The sequence below is a fragment of the Falco biarmicus genome, chromosome 3, assembly GCF_023638135.1.
Source record: "Falco biarmicus isolate bFalBia1 chromosome 3, bFalBia1.pri, whole genome shotgun sequence".
In the NCBI taxonomy this organism is placed as follows: domain Eukaryota; kingdom Metazoa; phylum Chordata; class Aves; order Falconiformes; family Falconidae; genus Falco; species Falco biarmicus.
This window is the reverse complement of record NC_079290.1, coordinates 52,137,019-52,159,206: the sequence shown is the minus strand read 5'-3', so window position 1 is coordinate 52,159,206 and position 22,188 is coordinate 52,137,019. Positions and strand designations below refer to the sequence as shown.

At 40.7% G+C, this 22,188-nt stretch overlaps 1 protein-coding gene and 1 long non-coding RNA gene across 2 annotated transcripts in view; one reads left to right on the top strand and one right to left on the bottom strand.

Moving 5' to 3' along the window:
- Positions 1-153: 153 nt before the first annotated feature.
- Positions 154-11,407, bottom strand: LOC130146427 (uncharacterized). The gene is made up of 3 exons (XR_008820906.1): positions 9,555-11,407; positions 6,531-6,655; positions 154-2,192 (listed from the first exon to the last, which is right to left on the bottom strand). It is a non-coding gene; the product is annotated as an uncharacterized LOC130146427 (long non-coding RNA).
- Positions 11,408-11,902: 495 nt separating this feature from the next.
- ASXL3 (ASXL transcriptional regulator 3) overlaps positions 11,903-22,188 on the top strand; it is a 132,915-nt gene continuing 122,629 nt past the window's right edge. The window contains exon 1 of the mRNA XM_056332551.1: positions 11,903-11,981. Within this exon, the coding sequence (XP_056188526.1) occupies positions 11,928-11,981 (54 nt within the window). The 5' untranslated portion in view covers positions 11,903-11,927. The remainder of the gene's footprint in view (positions 11,982-22,188) is intronic.

Genomic DNA, 22,188 nt, shown 5'->3' with positions numbered 1-22,188 from the left:
CCTCCCCCGAGGGGGCAGGAGCGGCAGAGGCAGCGTGTGATGGACTGACCCAGCCCCATGCCGTCCCTGTCCCCCTGCGCTGCTGGGGGGAGGGAGAGAATCCGGGAGTGAAGTTGTGCCCGGGAAGATGGGAGTGGCAGGGGGAAGGTGTTTTAAGATTTTACTTTATTTCTCATTATCCTACTCTGATCTGATTGGTAAAAAATTAAACTAACTTCCCCAGGCTGAATCTGTTCTGCCCGTTACGGTAACTGCTGAGTGATCTGCCTGTCCTTATCTCAACCCACGAGCCTTTTGTTGTATTTTCTCTCCTGGGGAGCGATACAGCAGCTTTGGGGGGCACCTGGCATCCTGCCAGGATCAGCACAGCACAAGTATAAATATCATAGGTACACCAATGCAAACCGTTCTGCATCTCCACCTTTTTACATTTTTAATCAACCAATTACAGAACACACTGAGACTGTTAAAATATGGAAGAAAGATACCATGTGGATTATTGAACTCTGGAAATCTATTGAAATTTGGCATTTAGGAAAAAAGGTCAAAACCTGTAAGTTCCAGGAGGAATGATATTCTGAAACCTGAAATCCTCAACCGTAGAAGATAGAACACTACTGCCAGTGTTCAAAGAATATTGAGAATTAGAATCTTAAAAGAATAAGTCTAGAAAAACTGTAACAATGGCAGCTAAATGAGTCAATACATCACATTTTACATGTAATTTTTTTTATGCCTCCCTTTCTGATCACACGAAATTATTTAATCTGGCAAGTGTCCTCTTACCTTTTCACTCTCACTGCTAATGAACCCCCCCTACCTCTTTGCATGGTAAAAGTGTTATATTTATCTGTGGGGAAACCAAACAACGCAAACAGAGTTGTGTACCTCTCCCTGGAATCATATAAAAATAATGAAGACCTATTCATTACCTCTAGACTTTGAAATCAGCTTGTGTGGTCTTAATATTGGAAAGCAGAGGTACAGGAGTTATACAAGTAAGGCAAACCATGCTAGCTCCACAGTTTCTGGTAATGAAAGTATGACTAAATCTATGGCCGAATTTCTCTCCAGTTTTTCAGATTTTAACCCATAAAGAATAACTTTTTGAAGAGTCATTTTCTTCATGTTAAACTTGACCAACTTCACCTGAATTTAAATCTTTTGACAACACTGAGCAATGTTTGGTTTAGTGGTTTTCAGCCACAAAGCTGCAACAGCTAAAGAAGATCGGATTTTAAGGGCCCTTTTGAACTGAACAGAGGTATGACAAATTACCTCACCATTCTCAGAGTCTTGAACTCCTCTGAAAATGGAATTATTAGAAAAGAGAAAATCCAGGCATACAATTAATACTTCTTATTTACAAATAGAGGAAGAGACTTCTGCTTAGAAAGGATATACAGACATTAGTACAATAATTTATCCTATGTTTGCATCTGTGCTGAAAACTCCTTTGTACAGAATTGCCAAATACAGCCATTTTTGCAGTCTGACAAAATTATTGCTGGTTCATATCCTTGTGATGTTCCAGTTGTGCAAAATATCCGGAAAGCTACTGTCATTGGCCAGCTGACAATCTTCTCCCACTCAGTCTGACAGAGTGGACTATTCACATGATACATTTCAACATTCAGCTTTCCCTAGATATCTATATGGAAAAAAGTGAAATAATAAATAAAATAAAAAAATATTTTTCAAATATCATACATCTGCCATTTACCTTTATATATATAGAAATACATACAAATTTTTTCATATGGTAGCCTGAGAGACCAAACCAAGATCAGGTTTCCACTTTATTTCATGATGTATACATACCAAGAGATTTTCAGTCCCTGTTCCGACAAGCTTTCAATTTGAATAAGCAAAGAAGACAAATGGAGGAAAAAATGAAATATTAGTATCTCTAGTAAGAGACGGAGAACAGTGCTAGAGAAAAAGCAACTGACTTCCAGGGATTCAAGGGAGGATGAGAGCCAGGATCTCAGCACACAGTTTCTGCAATACTACAGCATCTCAATTTGAACATTATCCTTCTTCTATGTCTCAGGGGATTTCACATATGTTTTTTTTTTCAAACTAAACCTGGTTTTCAATCCTGACTACAGCAACCACAGTTTTTCTTGTTCAGACCAGAATAACCATCCTCCATTTATTCTGGAACTTGAAACTCTCGTTCCAATCTCTTCCTGCAGAGGAAATGCCAAAAGAAAAAAATGCTTTAATAATGTATGGATAACCACAAGAGTAAAGCTAGGGTAGTTTTAAGTGAAACTTGATCTTATGAAAGAAAATCTGTATAGCTAGCTTAGTCACTCTAAAAACTATAACTACAACATTAAAGTAATAAGACAATACCTTCCTATTTTTCAGTAAAGCTGGAGTATCAGGCACCTTGCTAAATTCTTTGATTACAAGTAGAGTGTTTTCTGTCAGTACATCATGAAATGTAACCAGGAGTCCCATTGTACTCTGCTTATTACCTTTAAGGTAGAGTTCTAGGTGCCTCGCCTGGCTGCTCACAGAAGACATGCACAGAAGCAGCGTGGTAGCAAGCATGCATGGAATGGGCAGCAGAACAGGCAGGCTCCACGGGACTTTACAGGTTTCCAGGCAAGCAAAATCTTGAGAAAAAACTCTGGGCTTTGTGACTTTGGATTAAGGCATTTCTACCTGAGTCTAGTTCAGGCATCTTAGCCTCTTCTAGGCTTGTAAGCATAAGAAATATTTCTTACGATCACCTCATGGATGCATGAAATGAATACTCTGTGTAAATGTTTACAGAACTGCTCTTCAAAAGAGTTAATTAGAGGAACAGTGTAGTATAGTTCTTAGTAACCTTAGACTACTGATTTGGAAAACTGAAAATGAACATTTTTTCCTTTGAAATTGCAAGGACACATTTAATTATACACTGAACAGACCTGAGACTGGATGCAGCTGGAATATATGTGGTTGGGCTGCTTTAGTGAGTACCAATCAGCTGAAAAACAGCAGTAATCTCTGTCAGGTGGTAGACTAAAAACACATCTTTGTATTTTTGCTGTAGGATTCTATTTCATAATAGCTAAACATATACTTTCATGCAGCCTGCAATGTAACTGATGTACAGGATGTGAGCTGGCTCCTTGCTCAATGGCAAATTTCCATCTAAGAATTTAGCCAGCATATATAGTGTTTTGTTTAAGGAAGTTTTACAGTATGCCTTTTGCTGCTGAGCTGTCACACTCCAATTTCTCTGTCTGAAATAGCATTATACTTGGATTGGTATAAGTGATGTTTTCATTCCCACAATGCTTATTAATATGAAATATTGTTGTATGATCTTAAAAACTGCTTATAATATACTCCTTGTACCAGTTACCTTGTGTTTTATAAATAACCAATTTAGATCTTTTAAGACAAATAAAGAAAAGCAATTTCTCCTTTTTGTATAAAAAGTTTTATTTTTGATTACTTCTCCCATGTGTATGTAAATGGCTGGCCGTCATAAAGGCAGGGTAGATGCTGTGCCTGCAGCATGTTATTCTCTTGCAACCATTTTCAGTAATTATGCATAACTTTTATTTCCTTTTTCATAAATTCTGGTAGCATGAATGCAGAAAACTGTAAGATTACTTTAATCATAACTTAAATCGAAACTGAGTAGACCAACCTAGTCAGCTATAAAAGCAGTTGTTCAGAAGTTAAATTGTCCTGTTAATAATGTGTTATATTCTTTCATTTCTCAAAATAACTTCCTTACAGGTTTTCCCCCTTATAATTGTTGAGTATAACCTAAAAGCCAGCTATTTGAAGCAATTGATCTAAAAAGTTCACAGTCTACAAACCTTTATTACAAACTGCATACTTACTTATAACCTGCCAGGTAAACATTACTTTCTGTCCCTGCCCTAACCTCAGGCTCCACAGAGAGGAGTCATCTGCCATGAAAATCCTTACATTTTCAAAATTATCCTTACATGCAGAAATTTGCCATAATTTGGTGGAAGTTTCCAATCCATAAAATTAACATTGGCTGTATAAAACCTAGTGTAGTTATGCAGGTAACCCACAGTACTGACAGTGAACATCCATAGGTGCTAATTCTTCTAGAAGAACATACAAAATCATCTGAGTGTGTGTTTAATTAATTTTTAAATAGTTATTTAAAATTAAGTTTCTGAAGCCAATATTAACTTTAAAACCTCACATTTTTAAAAAGATGCTTTAAAAAAATATCTGGAGATTAGGGAATTCAAAAATTAATTTCTATACATTATCCCTATATCTTGATTACAAGATCAGTTAGGCATACTAGAAAAGTGCTACAATCTCTTTTGATTTTTTAGTAACTTGCAGAGAAACAGCAGACCCAGGCATCACGGGTATGTGTCTCTTCCATGTGCCCTCAGCAATCCAGCCAAATAGTTTCCAGTACACGTACTACCTGCTGCCGTGCTAGAAGCTTGGTTCTACTAATGTTTAAACATTTCCTTAACAGAACTAGTCTCATGAACTTCTGTGGGCTACTCACATATTTTAAATTGAAAAAGGTATAGATCTGGGAATGGTAAGGGCCTTAGACTTCATCTTGCTTTAAACTTTGAAATATCGTTGGGCCAATGCCAACTGAACTGTGATGCTCAGTATTGATATATTTTAATTTGGTTTTGCAGACCATAATGAGCATGATGAACTGTATATATGAATAGAAATGAAAGTTTTACTTCTCAGCTATAGTGGAAAATTTTACAAAAGGTAAAAGGTGATCTCAAAAAATATTAATTTATTTCTCAAAGGTCTGAGTATAAGTGATCGGCTGTTGAACAGCTGAAGTATAGAGCATGGATGGCTCACAGGAACAGAATTGTCCTAGTGTGGGTGTAAGTTTATCTGAGGTATATAGCAGAGGGTAGCCAAGGATGAAAACAGAAGAATGATTGAAGAAATCAAGCACCAAATACTCTGACATTAACATTTTTAAACTCATTGTTCTGACTAGTATGTTTTTAATTAATAATCTCAGTTTCCTGCATGATATTCTTAGAATTTTAAAACTTATTATATAGCAGTTTTATAAGAATATGTGCACAATTTTAACTTAAATACATATATATATTGTTGTTGTGATGCCTACATACCAATGTTTGATGTGGTTACTGCACTACAGTCACACTCCCAAAGATCAGTTCCTGCCCCAGATTACAACATGTACATTTTTACTGCTAATAAGACAACATTGTCATTTGAATAACTATGGTATTTGCTCTATGTTTGGCTTTTATATTTTTTAGATTTAAATAGCTAATATAAGCCATTAGGTAAAATGGCACTGATGCTGCTAGTACTGGCCTGAATAGGGTCTCTTGCAGAGCCAGGGCCTTAATCAGCAGAGCTGCTCCAAGCATGCGCAGATTTCTCTGCTAACTCCAGGAGAGAAGATGGTTATTGTTCCTTACTGCAGAGTCAGCACAGCTCAGATAGAGAAATGTAACATAATACACCTAACCCCGAGTTGTTTATTGACCTGTGCAGAAGTATCATATGTTGTGTGGTAAGCCATAAAGGAGCAGCAAAGGAGAAAAACCACCACCACGTCTGCAGCAAGCCTACACTAAACACACAAAGAGATTCCCCAGACGGAATTTGCTTTTCCGCATCAGTGCATCTGAGAAATGCCCTCTGCTGTTTATCACCAATACTGCATCGACCGTGTTCTTTTTCAGAAGTCTGTGGTGTTAATATACTAACATTTTATCTCTGTGCTGTTTTTTTGTTATTGTCTAAAAGTTTCTGATGCGTGCAGATAGTTATCTTCAGCTAGCAGAAGGCTCACCAGACTATCTTGTTCATTTGTCTCGTAATGCAGAGATGGTAAGGGAAAGCAATCCATTATGCACAAACAATTCAAAATATTTCCAAGTTGCCCTTGGCAAGCAGGTGCAAGCAGGTGTGTACTTAGCCCAAAGATAGCATGTAGTCCTTTTCTACAGACGAGCCTGAGAGACAGCATAAACTCTGACTTGCCTTTTCAGAGGATTCCAGGGTTTTGCACTTCTACAAACCCCAATTTGAATTGCAGATCTGTAGTACAACAATGATCTTTATTACTTTTCATGCTGTTGGACTGTGTGTTTTGTATCTGACTGTTACTATGGTAGGTTTAGAGCTCCTCAACCTGGCAACATTTAACTCATTGTGTGTAGCTTCACTGATACTAATTCTTATAGCTTTCATTCCTGGCTGAGATTAGACAAGAAAGTGATTATAGCAGCAGATGTCACATAATATAAATGCTTTGTTTGGTCATTTTATGACGTTGTCTGTCACAGAAAGATAGCTAGTGTAACTGCCTAAAGGGGCTGTGATGTCTGTCCTTCATGGAGAAAAAAAAAGTAAGGAGTAGGCTGTAATGGTACCACACGAGTCACTTGTCTTAATTTTGGTAACTGATTTTAGGATTAAGCTTCAGTCCTTCATATCCAGTTCTGGCAACCAGTACTTGTCCTGTAATTGTTGGTTTGTTGTGACCACTTGAGACTTACCATGAGCATCATGTATAAATTTTGCTTGTAATTCCTCTGGGACGTCTTCACAAATTCTTAAAATTCCATATAACTTGAGGTGACATTTCATAACGTATCTTTCCTGTGGGTGTTCATTCTGTAGGCTGAAACATGATATTAGAATAGCATCCATATGTTTGGAATTACTGAATCACCTTTTAGACAGGAAGATAGGTAATTTCTGTTAAATCAGACACTATAAGCAAACAGCTTTAAATTTTTCTCCTCTAATTGCAGCAAACATTTATAATCCATGCAATCAAACAGATAAGCATCTAAAAAAGAGCAGATGAGAGAAACTATCAGCTGCTGTGGTTTTGATTTGACTAAATTGTGTCCTATAAAAAAGAAAGTAATCTTGCTAGCCATCTGCAGACAGTTCCTGTTCCTCTGAGTCTTCCTGTCATTAACAGAGCTGCCAGGAGGTGTGATCTGTATGCAGTTGGAGTGTAATGCCTCAGAGGCAGGTTCCTTACTCTTCTGTAGTATATGCACAAACAAATGTTTTCAACATTTTCATGGTATCTTGTAAACTGTTTATGGTTCAAACACAATGGCCTTCTCATAGAAATTGTCCCCATGGATTTGGGGAAAAGTGGCTCCATATTCGTAGTATGAAAAGGTGATGGCCAGCATGGCCGAGGGAAGTGTTGCCTGGAGGTACTGACTGGAAGATGACTGCTTGGCAAGCTCTCCATGCTGTGGGTACCACCGCTAATCTGTTGGGAGGGCAAAGTGGACCTCAGGTTAACCTGCAATCAGTTACAATGCCATTAAAAAAGACCCGAGTGTTTATCTGGCTGCTGGAGGGCTAGGAGGGAGTAAAGAAAATAGCCCTGCATTTATAGTATTTGTCCATTCCTAGTCTGAGACAAAAGTAATGACAATTGTGGCAAACATTGAAGCCAACAGTATAAACCTTGGCTATTCATAGTCAAAGCTTTCATTGTTTGAAGATTTGCTATGGTGAGATATGTCCCAGGTAAACTCTAGATTTTACAATGTACTGTTCTCAATAGTTCTGCAAGCATTGCACATTTAGGAACAGACAATGTCCCCCTTGATCTGAAACCTGAAAAATACAGTTGTAATTATTTTTATTTTTTTCTGGTAAGGGTGAGCTCTTCTACATGTTCTGTAACCTTTCAAATCAGAATGGAGAGATGACATGCACAAGAAAATACTACTCTGTGCATCTGATTTAGTATTTATCAAAATTCAGCTTCAGCCCTCCTGTACTGACATGTTGAAGTACAGCCTGTAGGATTTTTTTTCATCAGCTTTAGGAGTCTTTCCAAATACAGTAACATCATCCAGAAAATACTAGATTCTGGGCTTGTTATTAAGGATTATTAACATATTTGAAAAGCTCTGGATATTGATCCCAGTCCATATGGTGCATGATTAAAAGAGAAAAGTTCCATTAAGTGTAATAAATGTTGTGAAACTCAAGCTGTCTGGATACTTGGCAATATGTATTCTTTAAATCAAGAGTAGAAAACGTACTCTGCAACTATGACATCAGTGTCTGTAAATGGTTAACTGTCAATCACCATGGCTTTGTCTGGCTTCCCTAAGTCCACACAAAACCAAGTATTCTGGCTTGTTTTTTCTCACCACCGTACTGAAACTAATTCAGAAAATGCAATGTCTCCATTAGGATCATTCTGGGCTATTTTTTAAGTTATTTTGTAACCCAGCATCTCTCATTCAATTGTAGAGAATATAGTTTTCATTGCCAAAGTGGCATCTTAGATTGAATTGTTGTGCTGTGAAGAAATCCTTCTGCACACATATGACATTTCCATGTAATAGCTGATACTATTTCTTTTGTGAGAGCTGAAACTGGAATTTGTATTGCAGCAGTGTTTTGCTGTATTGAAGCAATGCATACAAATACATACACACACACACACATTTATATACGTAGTGCAGCTCACAGACTTCTGCCTAACAGGAATATTACTGTATACAATAAAAAATTCAGCAGTACATACCAAAACCCATTTTTCCACGCAGGAAACTAGAACAATGTTCTTCAGGTAACTCACTAGATAAGTATCAAAGTCAAGTGTCAAACTTCTACAGTATTGCAGGTAAATGCATTCATTGAGTACTGAAGCTCAGAAACCAGTGTCAAATGTTATTTTAGTAGCATATAATTGTTGTTCTGAAGCAAGAAAAGGCAACTGGACACAAGTGCATCCATCATAAATAACTGCTTCCTTCCATGATCTGGCACTGTAACATCACATAAATATTGCTTAGGTAGAAATTCATAATATATTTTAATATCACGTCTTTATGCAGTATTTGCAGGTTATCCAATCTGTTTTACAGTGTACTGTGGAGATAGCAGTAGTATATTTACACACACACATACATACATACATGTTACATATACTAAGCTTTTAGCCACAGTTCCAGTGGCTGCAATTTGAATGCAGTTCACCATTTCTCAGTTTTCCTATTGCCAATTCAGTTAGAGAAGCAACGGTTATGATCTCTTGTAGTGTCGGGTCCAATTCATGCAGTAAATACTATCTATAATCAATAGGAAATGCTTCCTGCCACAAGCTGAACTTCACCTTTTTCTGCTGTGTTTCTAGAACTTACACATGATTTTTAACTCCTTTAAAGCAGCAGTGTACTGTTCTGTTGGGTCACTTGGTTTATGTGTATGCTGGCAATCTTTATTACATTCAGCTACAATGTTTATTGCAGAAAAAATGTATCTCATTTCAGGGGCACAGATTCATATTTTTTTCATCATGAAAGCATAGAGAATGCACACTGGTTCGCTGCTCTCACACAGCAAAGAGCATAAGTGGTTTTCTTTTTCCAGCATAGTCAGTACCATTAAATGTAAGGTTATTCCCAGTGTCCATAAGAAATACCAAATGAAAGTTTGATCCTAACTGCAACACACAACAGCAGAAACCAACCAAATAAAAAAATCAACAAAGTGAGATTAGCTTTAGAGGCTCCCTGAATTTCTTTTACCTGACAAACATCCTCCTCTGTCCAACACCAACGCTGCAACACCAGAGCTCTCCTGAGTAATGGAAGTTCAGTTCATCTTATGTGTGTGAAACAAGCGGATCGACGACTGGATCATCAGACCTGTGGGTAGATTGAGAACTACTGCAGAACATATCTGTCAGTCTTAAAACAGCCACTTATGTGACTGATAAACCTGCCTATGCTTTTTTGCTTTGTTGTTTCGATACTGAAAACAATGAGTGTATTTCAAAGGCAGTTTTAACGGGCTACTTAACTACTACAGATTTAGGCTTTTAGCATGGGGTGTGAGACCTATATGATATAGGAATAGAAAGTTACTAAAGGTGAGGAAATGCAAAAGGGAGGAAAAGAAAGTAGGGCAGAGGCATAAAAGGCAGAAAACAAAGTAAAAAAAATAGATGAAGAAGTGATACTAATGGCAAGCATTTCCTTTTTAAATGTTACTAAGCTGACAAAGAAGGTACTCAGTAAATAGTAAAGGAGTATGCAGCTGTTTCAACAATTGGAAGATAGTAAAAAGTGTTACACAACCTAAAACATTCCATTTGCAACACCACTTAATATTTCTGAGGAATACTCAAATACTCAAATCGATACTAGATTCTGGAATCAATACTAAATTCTAAAGACCCTCCAGTTGTTTTAATAGCATTTTGTTCTGTTAATGTTTTTATTTTCATTTAAGTGGGAATGATTTACGACATCTGGAAAGGTGTAATGTTGAAGAACTATCTTCCATGCGTCATTTCCAATTATAACACAAAGATGAAGAAAAAGTGCAGGATGTGTCCGCAGCTGGCACACTGTACGCCACCCGCGTCCTCTTTGAGAGTGTTTTGGGAATGCTATCAGGTCGCCTCTTCCGCTTCCTTCAGGGCTGCCCCGGTTCTTTTCTAGATAAAACAGCCTGAGCATTGTGGTAGCTGGGAGTGATTCCTTCCCCCGACCCCCTGGTAAACTGTACATTTGTGTGAAAATAAGGCTTAATGTTACCCAAGTCAAAAAGACAAGGTGGAGCAGGGGTGCTGTTGGCAGAGAGGTGAAGGAGGGAGCTGGGACTCAACAGATGGATACACAAGAGCCTGAATAATTTCTAACTCATTTCAGCCTGAACAACAATTGCCCCATATATTTCAATAGTATTCCGCATATACTTTAATATTTGGGGGAGGGGAGGAAACGGGAACACCCCCCCCCCCCCATCACAGTATCCTGCAACTCGGGAAGGTGTGCCAAGTCCGTTTCGTGGATCTCTTTCTCAATCGTAGGTCATCCAATAAAAGCAAGCATCCTTCAGCAGCTTTACGAGCGCAGCACATCAACTCCTTTGTTTACGCTGGAACAAGAAAATGTGCGCTGCTGTTCCGACAAAAAAAGGAGTTAAATCGCAAACGCGGGATCTCTCCGCGCCGGCCCCCGTTCGGCCGGGGCTCGCTCTGGCACACTCCGGCGCGCGGCTGGAAGCGGAGCGAGGAGGGCACGGGCGGGCCCCGCCACAGGCGCCACCGCCGCCCCGCCGCCGCCGCCCCGCCCGGGCCCCGCCGAGGCCGCGGGCTGCCCCCCCAGCCGTAAGTAAGCGCCAACGAGGTCGCACGCCGGGGGAGGGCCGGGCCCCATTTTCGTCCGGGTTTACCAAACGCGCTTTCGGCGTGAAAGGGGGAGAGCGGCGGCCCGCGGCGACGACGAAGGGCGACACCGGCCCCAAGCCGCGGCCGCGACGCCGGCCGTAACGACCGACCGCGCCGACCCGCGCGGCCGCCGCCCCCGCCCCGGCAGCGCCCTCAGCGCCGCGTCCCCGGGGAGGCGCCCCGCCCGCCCGCCCGCCCGCCGCGCTGCACCACGGGAGCTGTAGTCCGGCCGCGCCGGCCACCCCCCGCGACCCCCCGCCCGCGCTCCCCTCCCCGCCGCCCCCGGCCCGCGGGCAGAGCGGCGCCGCGGCCGCTCTCGCGAGGCTTGGGGGCGGGAGCGCTCTCGGGCGGCCTCCTCGCGCGGGCGGCCGCCGCGGGGATGTTTGGTGCGGGCGCCATTCCCCCGCGTGACGTCATAGTGCATTGTTGTGAGCGTAGCGGAGCATCCCTCAAGCTGTCAGCTGTGCCGCCGCCGCTGCCGCCGCCGCGGGGAGCCGAGCCGAGCCGGCCCGGCCCCCTCTCCCCTCCTCTTCCTCCTCCTCCTCCTCCTCCTCCTCCTCCACCTCCTCCTCCTCCTTCTCCTCCCCCGCCCCTCCCGCCCCGGGGGCTCCAGAGCTCGGTGTCACCGTATCATTGTCCGTGCGGAACCCCTCCGGGCCCCCCCGCCCCCCCGATCCGCCCTCCCCCCGCCCCCCCCCCAGAACCACCTCAATGAGATGCAAACATGAAAGACAAGAGGAAGAAGAAGGACCGCACCTGGGCCGAGGCTGCCCGCCTGGTAGGTGCCGCGGCAGCATTGTGTGTGCGTGTGTGCGCGCGTGTGTGCGTGTGCACCGCGCGCGTCCCGCCGCCGCCAGCCCGGCGCTGCCCGCCGCTTTTGTTGCCGGCGGTTGGGGCCGTTGGGGCGAGTGTGTGTGAGAGGGGAGGGGGGAGAGAGAGAACGAGCGTGTGTGAGGGACTCTGCGAGGGGGAGAGTGTGTGTGTGTGTGTGAGAGAGAGAGAGAGTGTGTGCGTGTGCGTGTGTGTGTGTGTGTAAGGGAGTGGCGGCGAGTGTGAGGGAGTGCCTGTGCGGGAGCGTGTGTGAGCGGGAGGGTGCGAGTTCCCGTGCGAGTCAGCGTGTGGAGGGGAGGCCGGGGTGCCCCAGCGTGAGGGGGCTCGGCCGTGCCTGTGTGCGGGGAGGGGGCGGCTGGGGGGTGCCTCCCCCCGGCGGCGCCGGGGCAGCCCGCTCCCGGCGCGGGTGAGCCCGAGCTGGCGGTGGAGGCAGCCCGCTGCTCTCCTCCCGTCCCCGCCTGGAAAGGAGAAATAGCTACATCCCTTCCTCCGTGCGAGTGTGAGGAAATGCCTATTCTTTTCTTCTTTTGCATGTGTGTGTGTGTAAATACCCAGGGATTGTTTCTGTCTCTGCGAGTTCGTGCACCAGATACCCCAAGAAAATCCCTCCTTTTCATCCTAGAGGAAAGTGAAATAGCCGGGAATTGCCTTTTCATCCCTTTAGTGCGGACAGGAGGACTGGGGTGAGGGGCAAGGACGTTAGAGAGATCTCTGTCCTGGGATTTCCCTTCAACCCTCTCTGCTTCCCCCACTGAGCAGGGAAATATCCAGGGCAATCAAACCCACCTCTGGAAAGGCTCTGTGGCTCTGGAGACCTAGTCCATTCTCACTTCATTAAGAAACTGTCTCCCTTACCCTACTGTATCTGTTTTCACGATTCTGTATTATTGTTTGCCAAGTGTAATGCAGCACATCGTTTATGTTGTTTTTCAGTTTCCAAGTATGTACAGGTTCTCTCCGTTCTAGGAATTTTACAACAAATACTTGCGTACAGTACAGCATGTATTGCTGTACATATTTGCATGTGTGCCTTCTGCAAAGTTGGGTCTGGTTCAGCTTCGGTTGAGTGCGTAGAAAGATGACAAAGCTAGAAAGATAGGCTGCTGGTTATATTGCTTTTTGTATCTATGCCAACTTTACCTTTTATCCATCTCTGGTAACACTTAACTACTTAGGTAACATGTCTGTGTTAATGGTGCATCTGGGTTTGGTAATGGGTATTGATATCTTTTACTATTATTTGTTTAGTTGTGAAGCACATTTCACATAAAAATGTTTTCACTTTGTTGTATGAATTCTTACATAGGAAGTTCAGCCTCTGTCTCCTCTGAAAATAATTGTAAGGTGTTAGACGGGCACTACCTATAGATGTCTCTGTAAGCTGTACCGAGGTATTCTCGTGTTTGTTCAGTGCTAAATTCTGGTAGGGTTCATTGTAGTCCTACAACGTTTTGTAATAAGGCAGCTTTAGTGAAGATGTTCTGATACAATGTTGCTGCTGTTCTCTCTTTCTTACAATTGTAACAAAAGTTTAACTGCAGTAAAACATTCACCTTTGCCAAAATACTTTTGGCAGTGGGTGTTGCTACACTACTTCTCCGTGCTTTAAACTGGCAGCACATTCAAAAGTCTATAAAATACATCAAACGCTATTCTAACTTTACTCTTTCAAGTTGCTGCTGCAATTGCCACTATAAGCTGTATTTTCTTTGACAAATGTGTATAAAGGAATGTTATTGTGTATTGCATTAAATTGCTGTTCCCATGTGGTCCAATATATGGAAAAGTTTAAAGCCTCTGGAGAACAAAGGCTGAGCCATCGCCGAGGAGAAGGGCTAAGACTCTTATTTTCGTGTTACCACTTTGTGCTCCCCCCAGAAGGGTCATGATTTGCTAAATGGGTTGCTAAAACTGAGTACAGATTATAAACTGCTCTATGTAAGTGTTGGAAATACACAAGGTCCACAGTGTAGTTTTGTCTAGCCTCCTGGGGTTACCAAGTTATGGAGAACTTGTCCCAAGTCTGTTGTGTGAGTGATACATAGTGCCACTTGGGCCAACTACAGTCTTGCACCGGGCTTTACTTGTATAGCAACATATGTTTGCAAATCACAATGAAAGACTGAAGCCAAAGTTGCCACTCCTTACAGTGTTTTACGTTAGAACCCTGATGGTTCATTATGACTTTTTTTTCTTGGGATACATCAATAATGTATTACTGGAAGGTTTGATTAAATCAATTTCTTTCCAACGACAAGTAAACAATGAAGTGATTGATATCTACTCACAAAAGATGACTCATGAGTTACTTAGATCAATATGTTGTAAAATTGTATGGTACTGAATTATTTTTAGGAACAAGAGGTTGAATTAATACATACAGCAAATGTATGGATATTTATGTGTTAAATTTTCTACAAAAGCCCTTACGTTACAACAATATTGGGCTTTCAAAGTGAAGTGCTAAAAAGTGTGAAATGACAGAAGTGACATTGCTGGCATTGCTTTTTCACTTTGTTGTGCACGTCCATATATTACAATCTAGACTTTAAATTACATACTTACATGCTAGTTTCTCAAGTACTTTAAGTTTACTCACTAGAACTGCTGATTTTTCATTTTCTTTGTTTGATATGAGGTGCCGTACTTAATTTTCAATACAGCTTTCAAACTCAGTGCTAAAATGTATTTTTCTTTAATGTTTCAGTCATAGCTATTATTAGCAACATTCAGTAGCTTCCCAAATGCAAATGTTTCTATACTTATAACGTGCCTATGAAGTTAAGTATTTTCACCTCTCGTTTTATCCATGGAAAGTTGAGGCATGGAAAGATTAAGTACCTTGCTCAAAGCTGTGCAGGAAATCTGTGGGAGAGGCAGTTATGGTACCAACAGCGTCTCTGTAGTAGTTCTGTTTCTTAGTCATAAAATCATCTTGCTTCTGTGGCAACACTTGCCTCATTCACTCTTTATTACTGTTTCTCTCACAATAATTATGAGAGAAATAGATATGGTCATGTCTCTACTTTCAATCTGTATTGAAACTCATAATGCAGCATGTAATAGTTATGGATAAAAAGGTACAAACTGGGCTCGAGCCTGAAATCATTACACAGTTCTCCATTTCCCACATTCACAATGAAAGAAGCAGAAGTACTTCAGAAAAATATATTACATGATAGTCTTAAAGTACATTATAATGTGTAAGCCTGAGCGGTAAGGCTCCAAACTTATAGTCAATGTTGCATTTACTGTTTTTTGGTGTTTGATTAAGGGGTCTTTGAAAACTAAAGTTCCTGCAATGCAGTGTTTTTTTCAAGCTGTTCTCTTAATTTTTAAAACACAACCAGGAAAGGACTTCCATTATATTTAGCTCTTTCTGTAAATACCGTATATGTGATGCAGGCAGTAAAACAGGAGCCACTGGCATGTCCTGTATTGAAACTCGCATTTTATAGAAGCAGTCTCCTGCAGAGAGTTGAATCTTTCTGTCTGCAACACACTGCTCTTTTCTTCATGCAAGTCTGCTTATCTTAGGGCAAGGCATAGCCCAGCTTACAAGCATTCCTGAGAAATGAACGCATGTGCAGGATCAGTGGAATGGTGGCATACCACTAACAGTTCATGTTACAGAATGCGTTTTGTAGGACACACATTTTTTATGGACAAAATTGCAACCTGTCTTTACAACCTGCCAAAGGGCACATCTTTGATGTAGACCCGGTATGTCAACTCACTTTGTACTTTGCAGCAGACTACAGCAATGCTTATGTATGACCTGGGCATCATCTCCATACCAGTTTTCTGCTTTTTGTGTCTGACAGACTAAGATAGAATGTTAAAAAGAATGAGAACAAAAGAAAATCTTTAAAAGGAGGAGGAGAAACATCCTGTCTTTCCTCTGTTTTTCATTTGATGAAACCATATTGTTGTTTTCTGCTCATACATGGAACTCATAAAAATTGAATAGAAAGGTTGAACACTTGAGTAGTTTAAGCAGTTTGTAATGATTGCTTTCAGTTGAAAAAACCCCAATTTGTTTCTGTTTAGTTTCAGCTGTTCTTAAACTCACAAGAACTCTCAAGCAGTTGCTGAAAGTCCTGAAATAGCGAATTCTGCCTCTTAATAATTTAATGCCATACTATACTACATGTGTCCGAGCATACTCTGCCACACAAGAACTGATAAGTTTTAAGTAGGTAGCAGTGACCTATCTTTTATCATTTGACTGCTAGATGCAATTCTTAGTTATTTGTGATCTAGAAAGGTGAAAAAGGCCTGAACAAAATGAGTGGAGGCTGCTTACTTCAGGAATGCAGAGCTCAGTATATGTATGAAGCATAGAACATCTGCCTGTGAAGGGTGATAGTTTATAGTAACATTTTAAAAGCATTTTTTATGAATAGCTTGCCCTTATTATTGCCCTGTTTCCTGTAAGTGGTGTTTTGAAACACAGTTCAGTTAAGTCTCTGTCAGTAGTTGATGGTAAAGCAGAAGAAAATCCCAAGAATGAGAACAGTAGTGCTCATTGGGTTATTCGTGTGTTGGATCTCCTCTCCAACATTTTTACTCTTTTTTCAAATTTTATTCTGAAAGAAGGGTTTTCTTGTGTTACTGAAGATTATGTGCTTTATGGTGCTATGGAGAGTCCTTATGGTTCAGGTGACGTGCATATTGGGTGAGTAATATTCATACGTTAATTCTTTTATTTCTTGCGCTGGTCTCCTGACAGGATCCAGTTCTTAATGAAGAGTTGTTCTCTCGCTCCTGTAAACTTTAGGAAAATTATACTAATTAATAAGGAAACTGATGTTAAAAAGAAAAACACATGAAAAGCAACAAAACCCATTGGAATTGTTAGCTTGCATGTTACTGTTTAATGCGGCTGGCTGTCCAAAAGCTGATTGTTACTTCAACTGGTCTGCTAAGATAGTGTAGTTGAAACAGATTGTATAGCGGTATGGAAGTATTTTTGCATTACATCTCTATATTTGAAGACCACAAATGAAACAAAAAATTAGAAGAGTAACTTCTGTGTAGCTAGACCATTGATGATAATCCCTTTGACTTTTATGTTAAGTCTTTGCTTTTGTTACTATAAATAACATTTTAAAGCATTGCGTGAAAGAAGCTTCATGTATCTTTAAAAATGGGAGATTTGACATAACTTTGTTTTATGGTATTAAGGAATTTCTTTGTTGTTGGCTTAATAGAGACCTACTATTATTTCCATATTTTTTCTGAGTTAGTTCTTTTTCAGACACACAGAAAAACTGTGGCTTGGGAAGTTTTGATGGCCTTTCCCTTTGATCCACAATCAGTGCAGCTTTGAAAAGCTATATTTTATTTTTATTTGCTCTGGGGTTTTCTACAACGTGTTTTATTCAAAGTAGATTTTGCACTTGTGAGACAAGGTTGAAATTGCACTTTTTTTGGGGAGGGGGGCTTCTGTGGTTGTGTTTTAAGTGTCAATATTTGGTTTTGTTCTTATGAAATAATACAGAAATCTGTGTGTTCTAATTTTTTTTTTAAAAAGGTGATCTACAAATAAAATATAAATGTAATTTATTTCAGCTCACCTTTCACATTCTTTTAGGGCAGATTGAGAAGAATGAGGTTCTAAGTGTTCGCTTGAGACAGCCTTTTAAGCCTTAGCATCACAGACCTTTAGAAAAGCAGGAACCCAACCCAGGAATGGGGCCTGTTCTGAGTGATGTCACATTACTTCTATTAAAGCAGGTAATACAGGAGAAAACCCTTACAAGAACCTCAACATTGAGGATGAGCATTCCTCAACAACATGAAGGTGTTCTTAGTGCTTTAAGTTGTGATTTAATGGTCGCCGTTACAGTGAATGCTTCCAGTGGCTCCTGGCTTTTTTTCTCCTGTCATGCTGCATGTTGCTGTTGGAAACAACTGATTTGTTTTTTCCTTCTTCTAGCAAGTTTCTCACAAACAAGATTTGATCAGTTGCATGTGGAACTGGTGGAATCACAGTAAAATAATTTCCACTAACCACACCCAAGGCCCTACCCACCCTTCATGTCTAGGTTGCTTTGAATTTGTTACCCAATTCACCAATTCCCTGGATCAAACCGTGTCATTGCAGCATCGTAGTCTGGACCAGGTAGCATGCTGTCCTCACGGCCAAAAGCCAAAGTCACTGTACTTCCTGCTGGAGCTTTTCTTGTTTTTTTATTCTGTGACCAGCAGATTACAGTCACTTGGAGAGTCGTTTGCTAAACTTCACCTCTTGGCTTTGGAGTAATAGGGTTTTTTTAAATGTCGCAAGCTTCAAAATGTTTTCCTTTTTCCCAAGCGTGATGATAATCTTGGCATTCCCTGTAAATAGCAATAAGTAAATAGTGGCCTCCTTTTCTGCTATCAAGACCTGGGAGAAGATGTGATTAGTGGGATTTCATTATGATTCTATGGGTTCCAGTTGAAACCAGCCAGATCTTCTTCCTTTTGAGGGACTTAAAGACTGGCAGAATCAAGCATATTATCCTTCAGACAGGAACAGTCAGCTTCCAGTGCAAAGGCAGAACAACAACCTGGAATAGAGCCAGCTCTAAGCAGCACGTCCTGGTATAGCCCATTTGCTTATCCTGTTAGTTCAGGTAGCAAATCCCTATGCTGCTCAAGCACAACAGATTGGCCATAGGTGACCCATTTAATCTCATATCAACTTTGAATGACAGTCACCCTCCTCAAAGAAACCCAATTGTTGATGTACTGGCCTTCTGAGGCTGCTTTATCTTTGCAAAGTCTTGCTAAGATAGTTTCCTATTGCTGGGGTTACTTTCTTGGGAGGACATGTACCTGCTGGGAATGTGAAAAGGGCAGAGGTAGGTGCCTCCTTACCTGCATCTAATCTTGGTTTGAAGGAATGATCTATGTCTTTCTGAATATCATACCTCAAGCAGGCCACTACCTAACTATATCCACTTAGGACTGTAGTAGTTTAGCACAGATGACGTGAGTATCAGGAGACAGTTAATAAGCCATCTGGCAGTGCATGCCTTCTTCCTAGAGCCTCTGTCACACCTTCACAGTGTCAATGTACTGATTGGGGTTGCGGACTGCACTTAGTGTCAGAGAGATCTGGAGCAGAACCATACACTTTTGTCTAAGCAAGCTCCAGTGTTTGATATTGAAACAGGAAACTGGGAGGCAGATCTGATGTTTTCATCCTTTGAATGTTAAGAGTTCAGCTCTCTTTAATGACTTGAGCTCAGCAGGACAAAGTCTGCGTGGACCCTGGCATGTAGCTTTCCTCAGTATCAGAGGACCTTTTAGATGAGGTTTTTAACATATGGGATCTGGCTGTTACATTGCAGGTTCTGACTCTGATGTGGCATCCTGCACTTCAGGCATCTGAGGAGACTTGTTTCATAGTGTAGCATTGAGTTTTGTTTCTGTCTGACAACATTTGCCAGGATCAGCAACCACAGTTTTTGGTTGCTCTGGGATCATCAGGGGCATTCACAGACTCATGAAGAGGACTGGGCTACAGTTCTCTGTAGAAGACATTCCAGCTCATGTCCTAGATTATTGTTCATGATTTTGGAGCATCAGAAAGTAATTGATTTAGAAGGCACGCATTACATACTCTGTTTTAAAATTTGTCCTTCTGTATACATAGATTGGTCAAGACTCTGATGATGAGAATCTCCTCACTGCTTGTAGAGGTTCAGGTCTGGAGAACATTATCCTATGGGTGACAGTCGCATCCTATAGAACATAGCCTGACTTACAGACAACAACATTTTCTAAACATCTACAACTTCAGAAGTGTTCCTTGATAGACAACTGTCTTGATCTAGTAGATGATTTGGTTTGGAGAACTTCATGTTGAAGCTATTTTCTTCTTTCTTAGTTAAGTATAAATAGGATCAGGAATTTAGTGAAGCAGTCATTCTAGTTAGAGTTTATATTGCTTTATCCTGGTTAGCTTCCTGCATAACTTGATGTCTAGGGAGGGAAAGGAGCCTTAACCAATGTGTACATCAACCATTTGAAGGTCAAAGTTCTACTCCGTTTCAGCTGACTCTTAGCACCCTGGAGAACCAGCCTAACTGTATGTAGTGGTTCACTACAGTTGGTGAGATGCCTTGTGAAATGTCTGCAGAGTCTAGTAAATCACAGTCAATCGTCATGTCACATATGATTTCTTCCTGCCTTTGTGGCTTGAACCTTCTTTATATAAGATGAGGCTCTACTATTATGATTGTATTGCCAAAGAACTTCACCCTTCATTCAGTGATAACTTACTGTTTTGCTTACTTTTCTTTCAGTTTCATCTGTTTTAGCTGAACAAATTTCACATCCAGATGTTTCAATACATCTATTGATGTCTATTTTTGGATGTTTTTTTTATGCCTCAAAATTCCCAGTTATCCACCAGCTGCTGGGATATCTATTGACATTGTCATATCGGAGAAGCATGTGATATTCCATGTTACTACACTTATCTGCCAGTATTTCCTAGCAAGGGTAATGGAGAAAATAGACCCTTATTGGCCATAGCTGGCCTGCCATCACTGTCATTCTTCTGGACCAAGATTCTGGCAGCTGTCTCAAAATTATGACACTCTCGGTCACACCAGCTTCTTTCATCTCATTTGTCATTTCTGTAATTTGGGAATTCTAGACAGGTAAGACCAACAGGAACCTCTTTGGAATTCGGTGTTTAGAGTGGGAAAAACATCTTAATTAGAGCATTACTTAGATAATCTTAGACCTGCTAATCATAGAAGATGGATTTGGAGAGGGTCTCAAGGTCACCTTGTCTGTTCAGACTTGAAAATAAGTCACAAGCCTCAAATGAGTTTTAGTTTTGTGAAATCAATACAATCACTTGGTAACTTCCGTTACCCGTAGGAGGTAGGATTTTTATCTGGCTTTTGCCAGAATCTGGTCTTTTTGGAGAATTTCACATTCTACTTCAAAAAATGGGAGAACTAGGAGAATAAAATGAGGGTGAATTGTCTGATGGGCATGATTTAGAATTCAAATGGATCATTACTTTTTTTTAACTGACAATGACTAGACAGAAAACATCAATTTTCTTGTGCAGGTAGAGAATTCTGTATCTGTTTAATGGTGCTCATTCACATTCGCTACTTCTTTGAGGCTTTCTGGACTTTGTGATTTTTTGGGGAAGTTTGATGTAGGAATGCTGTAGCAGGTTTATACTTCTAGCAGTAGTGCTTAATGCATTCTAATCTATTTTGTAATTTGTTTCATTCATAGTGCAAGTTTTTGAGAAATCTTGCAAGCGATCATCTTCTATTTTAAAGAGAAAGAAAAAGTAGAAAACAATTTGGCTTATTGTCTGTGGAATAAGCTCAGTAAATCACTGTGGAAGACATTTTCAAATAAGCTACTATTGAAGATAGATTAATACCTTTCTATTACTGTTTTTAAGATGATCCATGGCTCCAAAAGTGTGTACCTTCCTGAAGATGTCGGGAACTACCAAGCATTTGCCCAGATTCTCCTTGTACTGAAGTCTCTCAGTCTGAAACTTGCCCCTGCCCCAAGAACAAGGAAAGTCTGTAATCTGTGTAGCCAATTTTGCTGCATTGGCAGCCCTTGTCAAACAGGTTGGTTGTCTTCCTTTTGCCATGTTCCCAGGATGCTGTGCTGTCAAGTTCTGCTTGCATTATTAAACTTCAAGTTCTGTTTGGATTATTAAACTTCCCCTGTATTAAGCACGTGTCAGCTGGACAGTTCAGGAGGTGCTTGTGTCCATCAGTCCAAGTTGTAGAAAAGAAAGGGGAAGCAGTAAGAAGCATAAGCTGTCTTTTATAAGGCTACTAATCTTTTAAATTTTATAATAATACTTAAAAATATATTAAAAATAAATTTTAAATGGTGAAGATTCTTGTGATGATTTAATTTACCCTGCCCAGTATATCTGTGCAGCTGGAGACTTTGAATATAGATTGCAGTACAACAGTAGCCTCACAAGCTTTTTACCAGGTATCCCAGTAGGAAATATTTGATGGGAGGACAGAATAAGTACTGCATGTTTTGATGTGCTACCTCAGATTCCTGACTTAGCAGCCCATATCTATCTATCTATCTATCTATCTACATATATATATATATATATAAAAAATCAAGTATTGTGTTACAGGCCTGTGAGA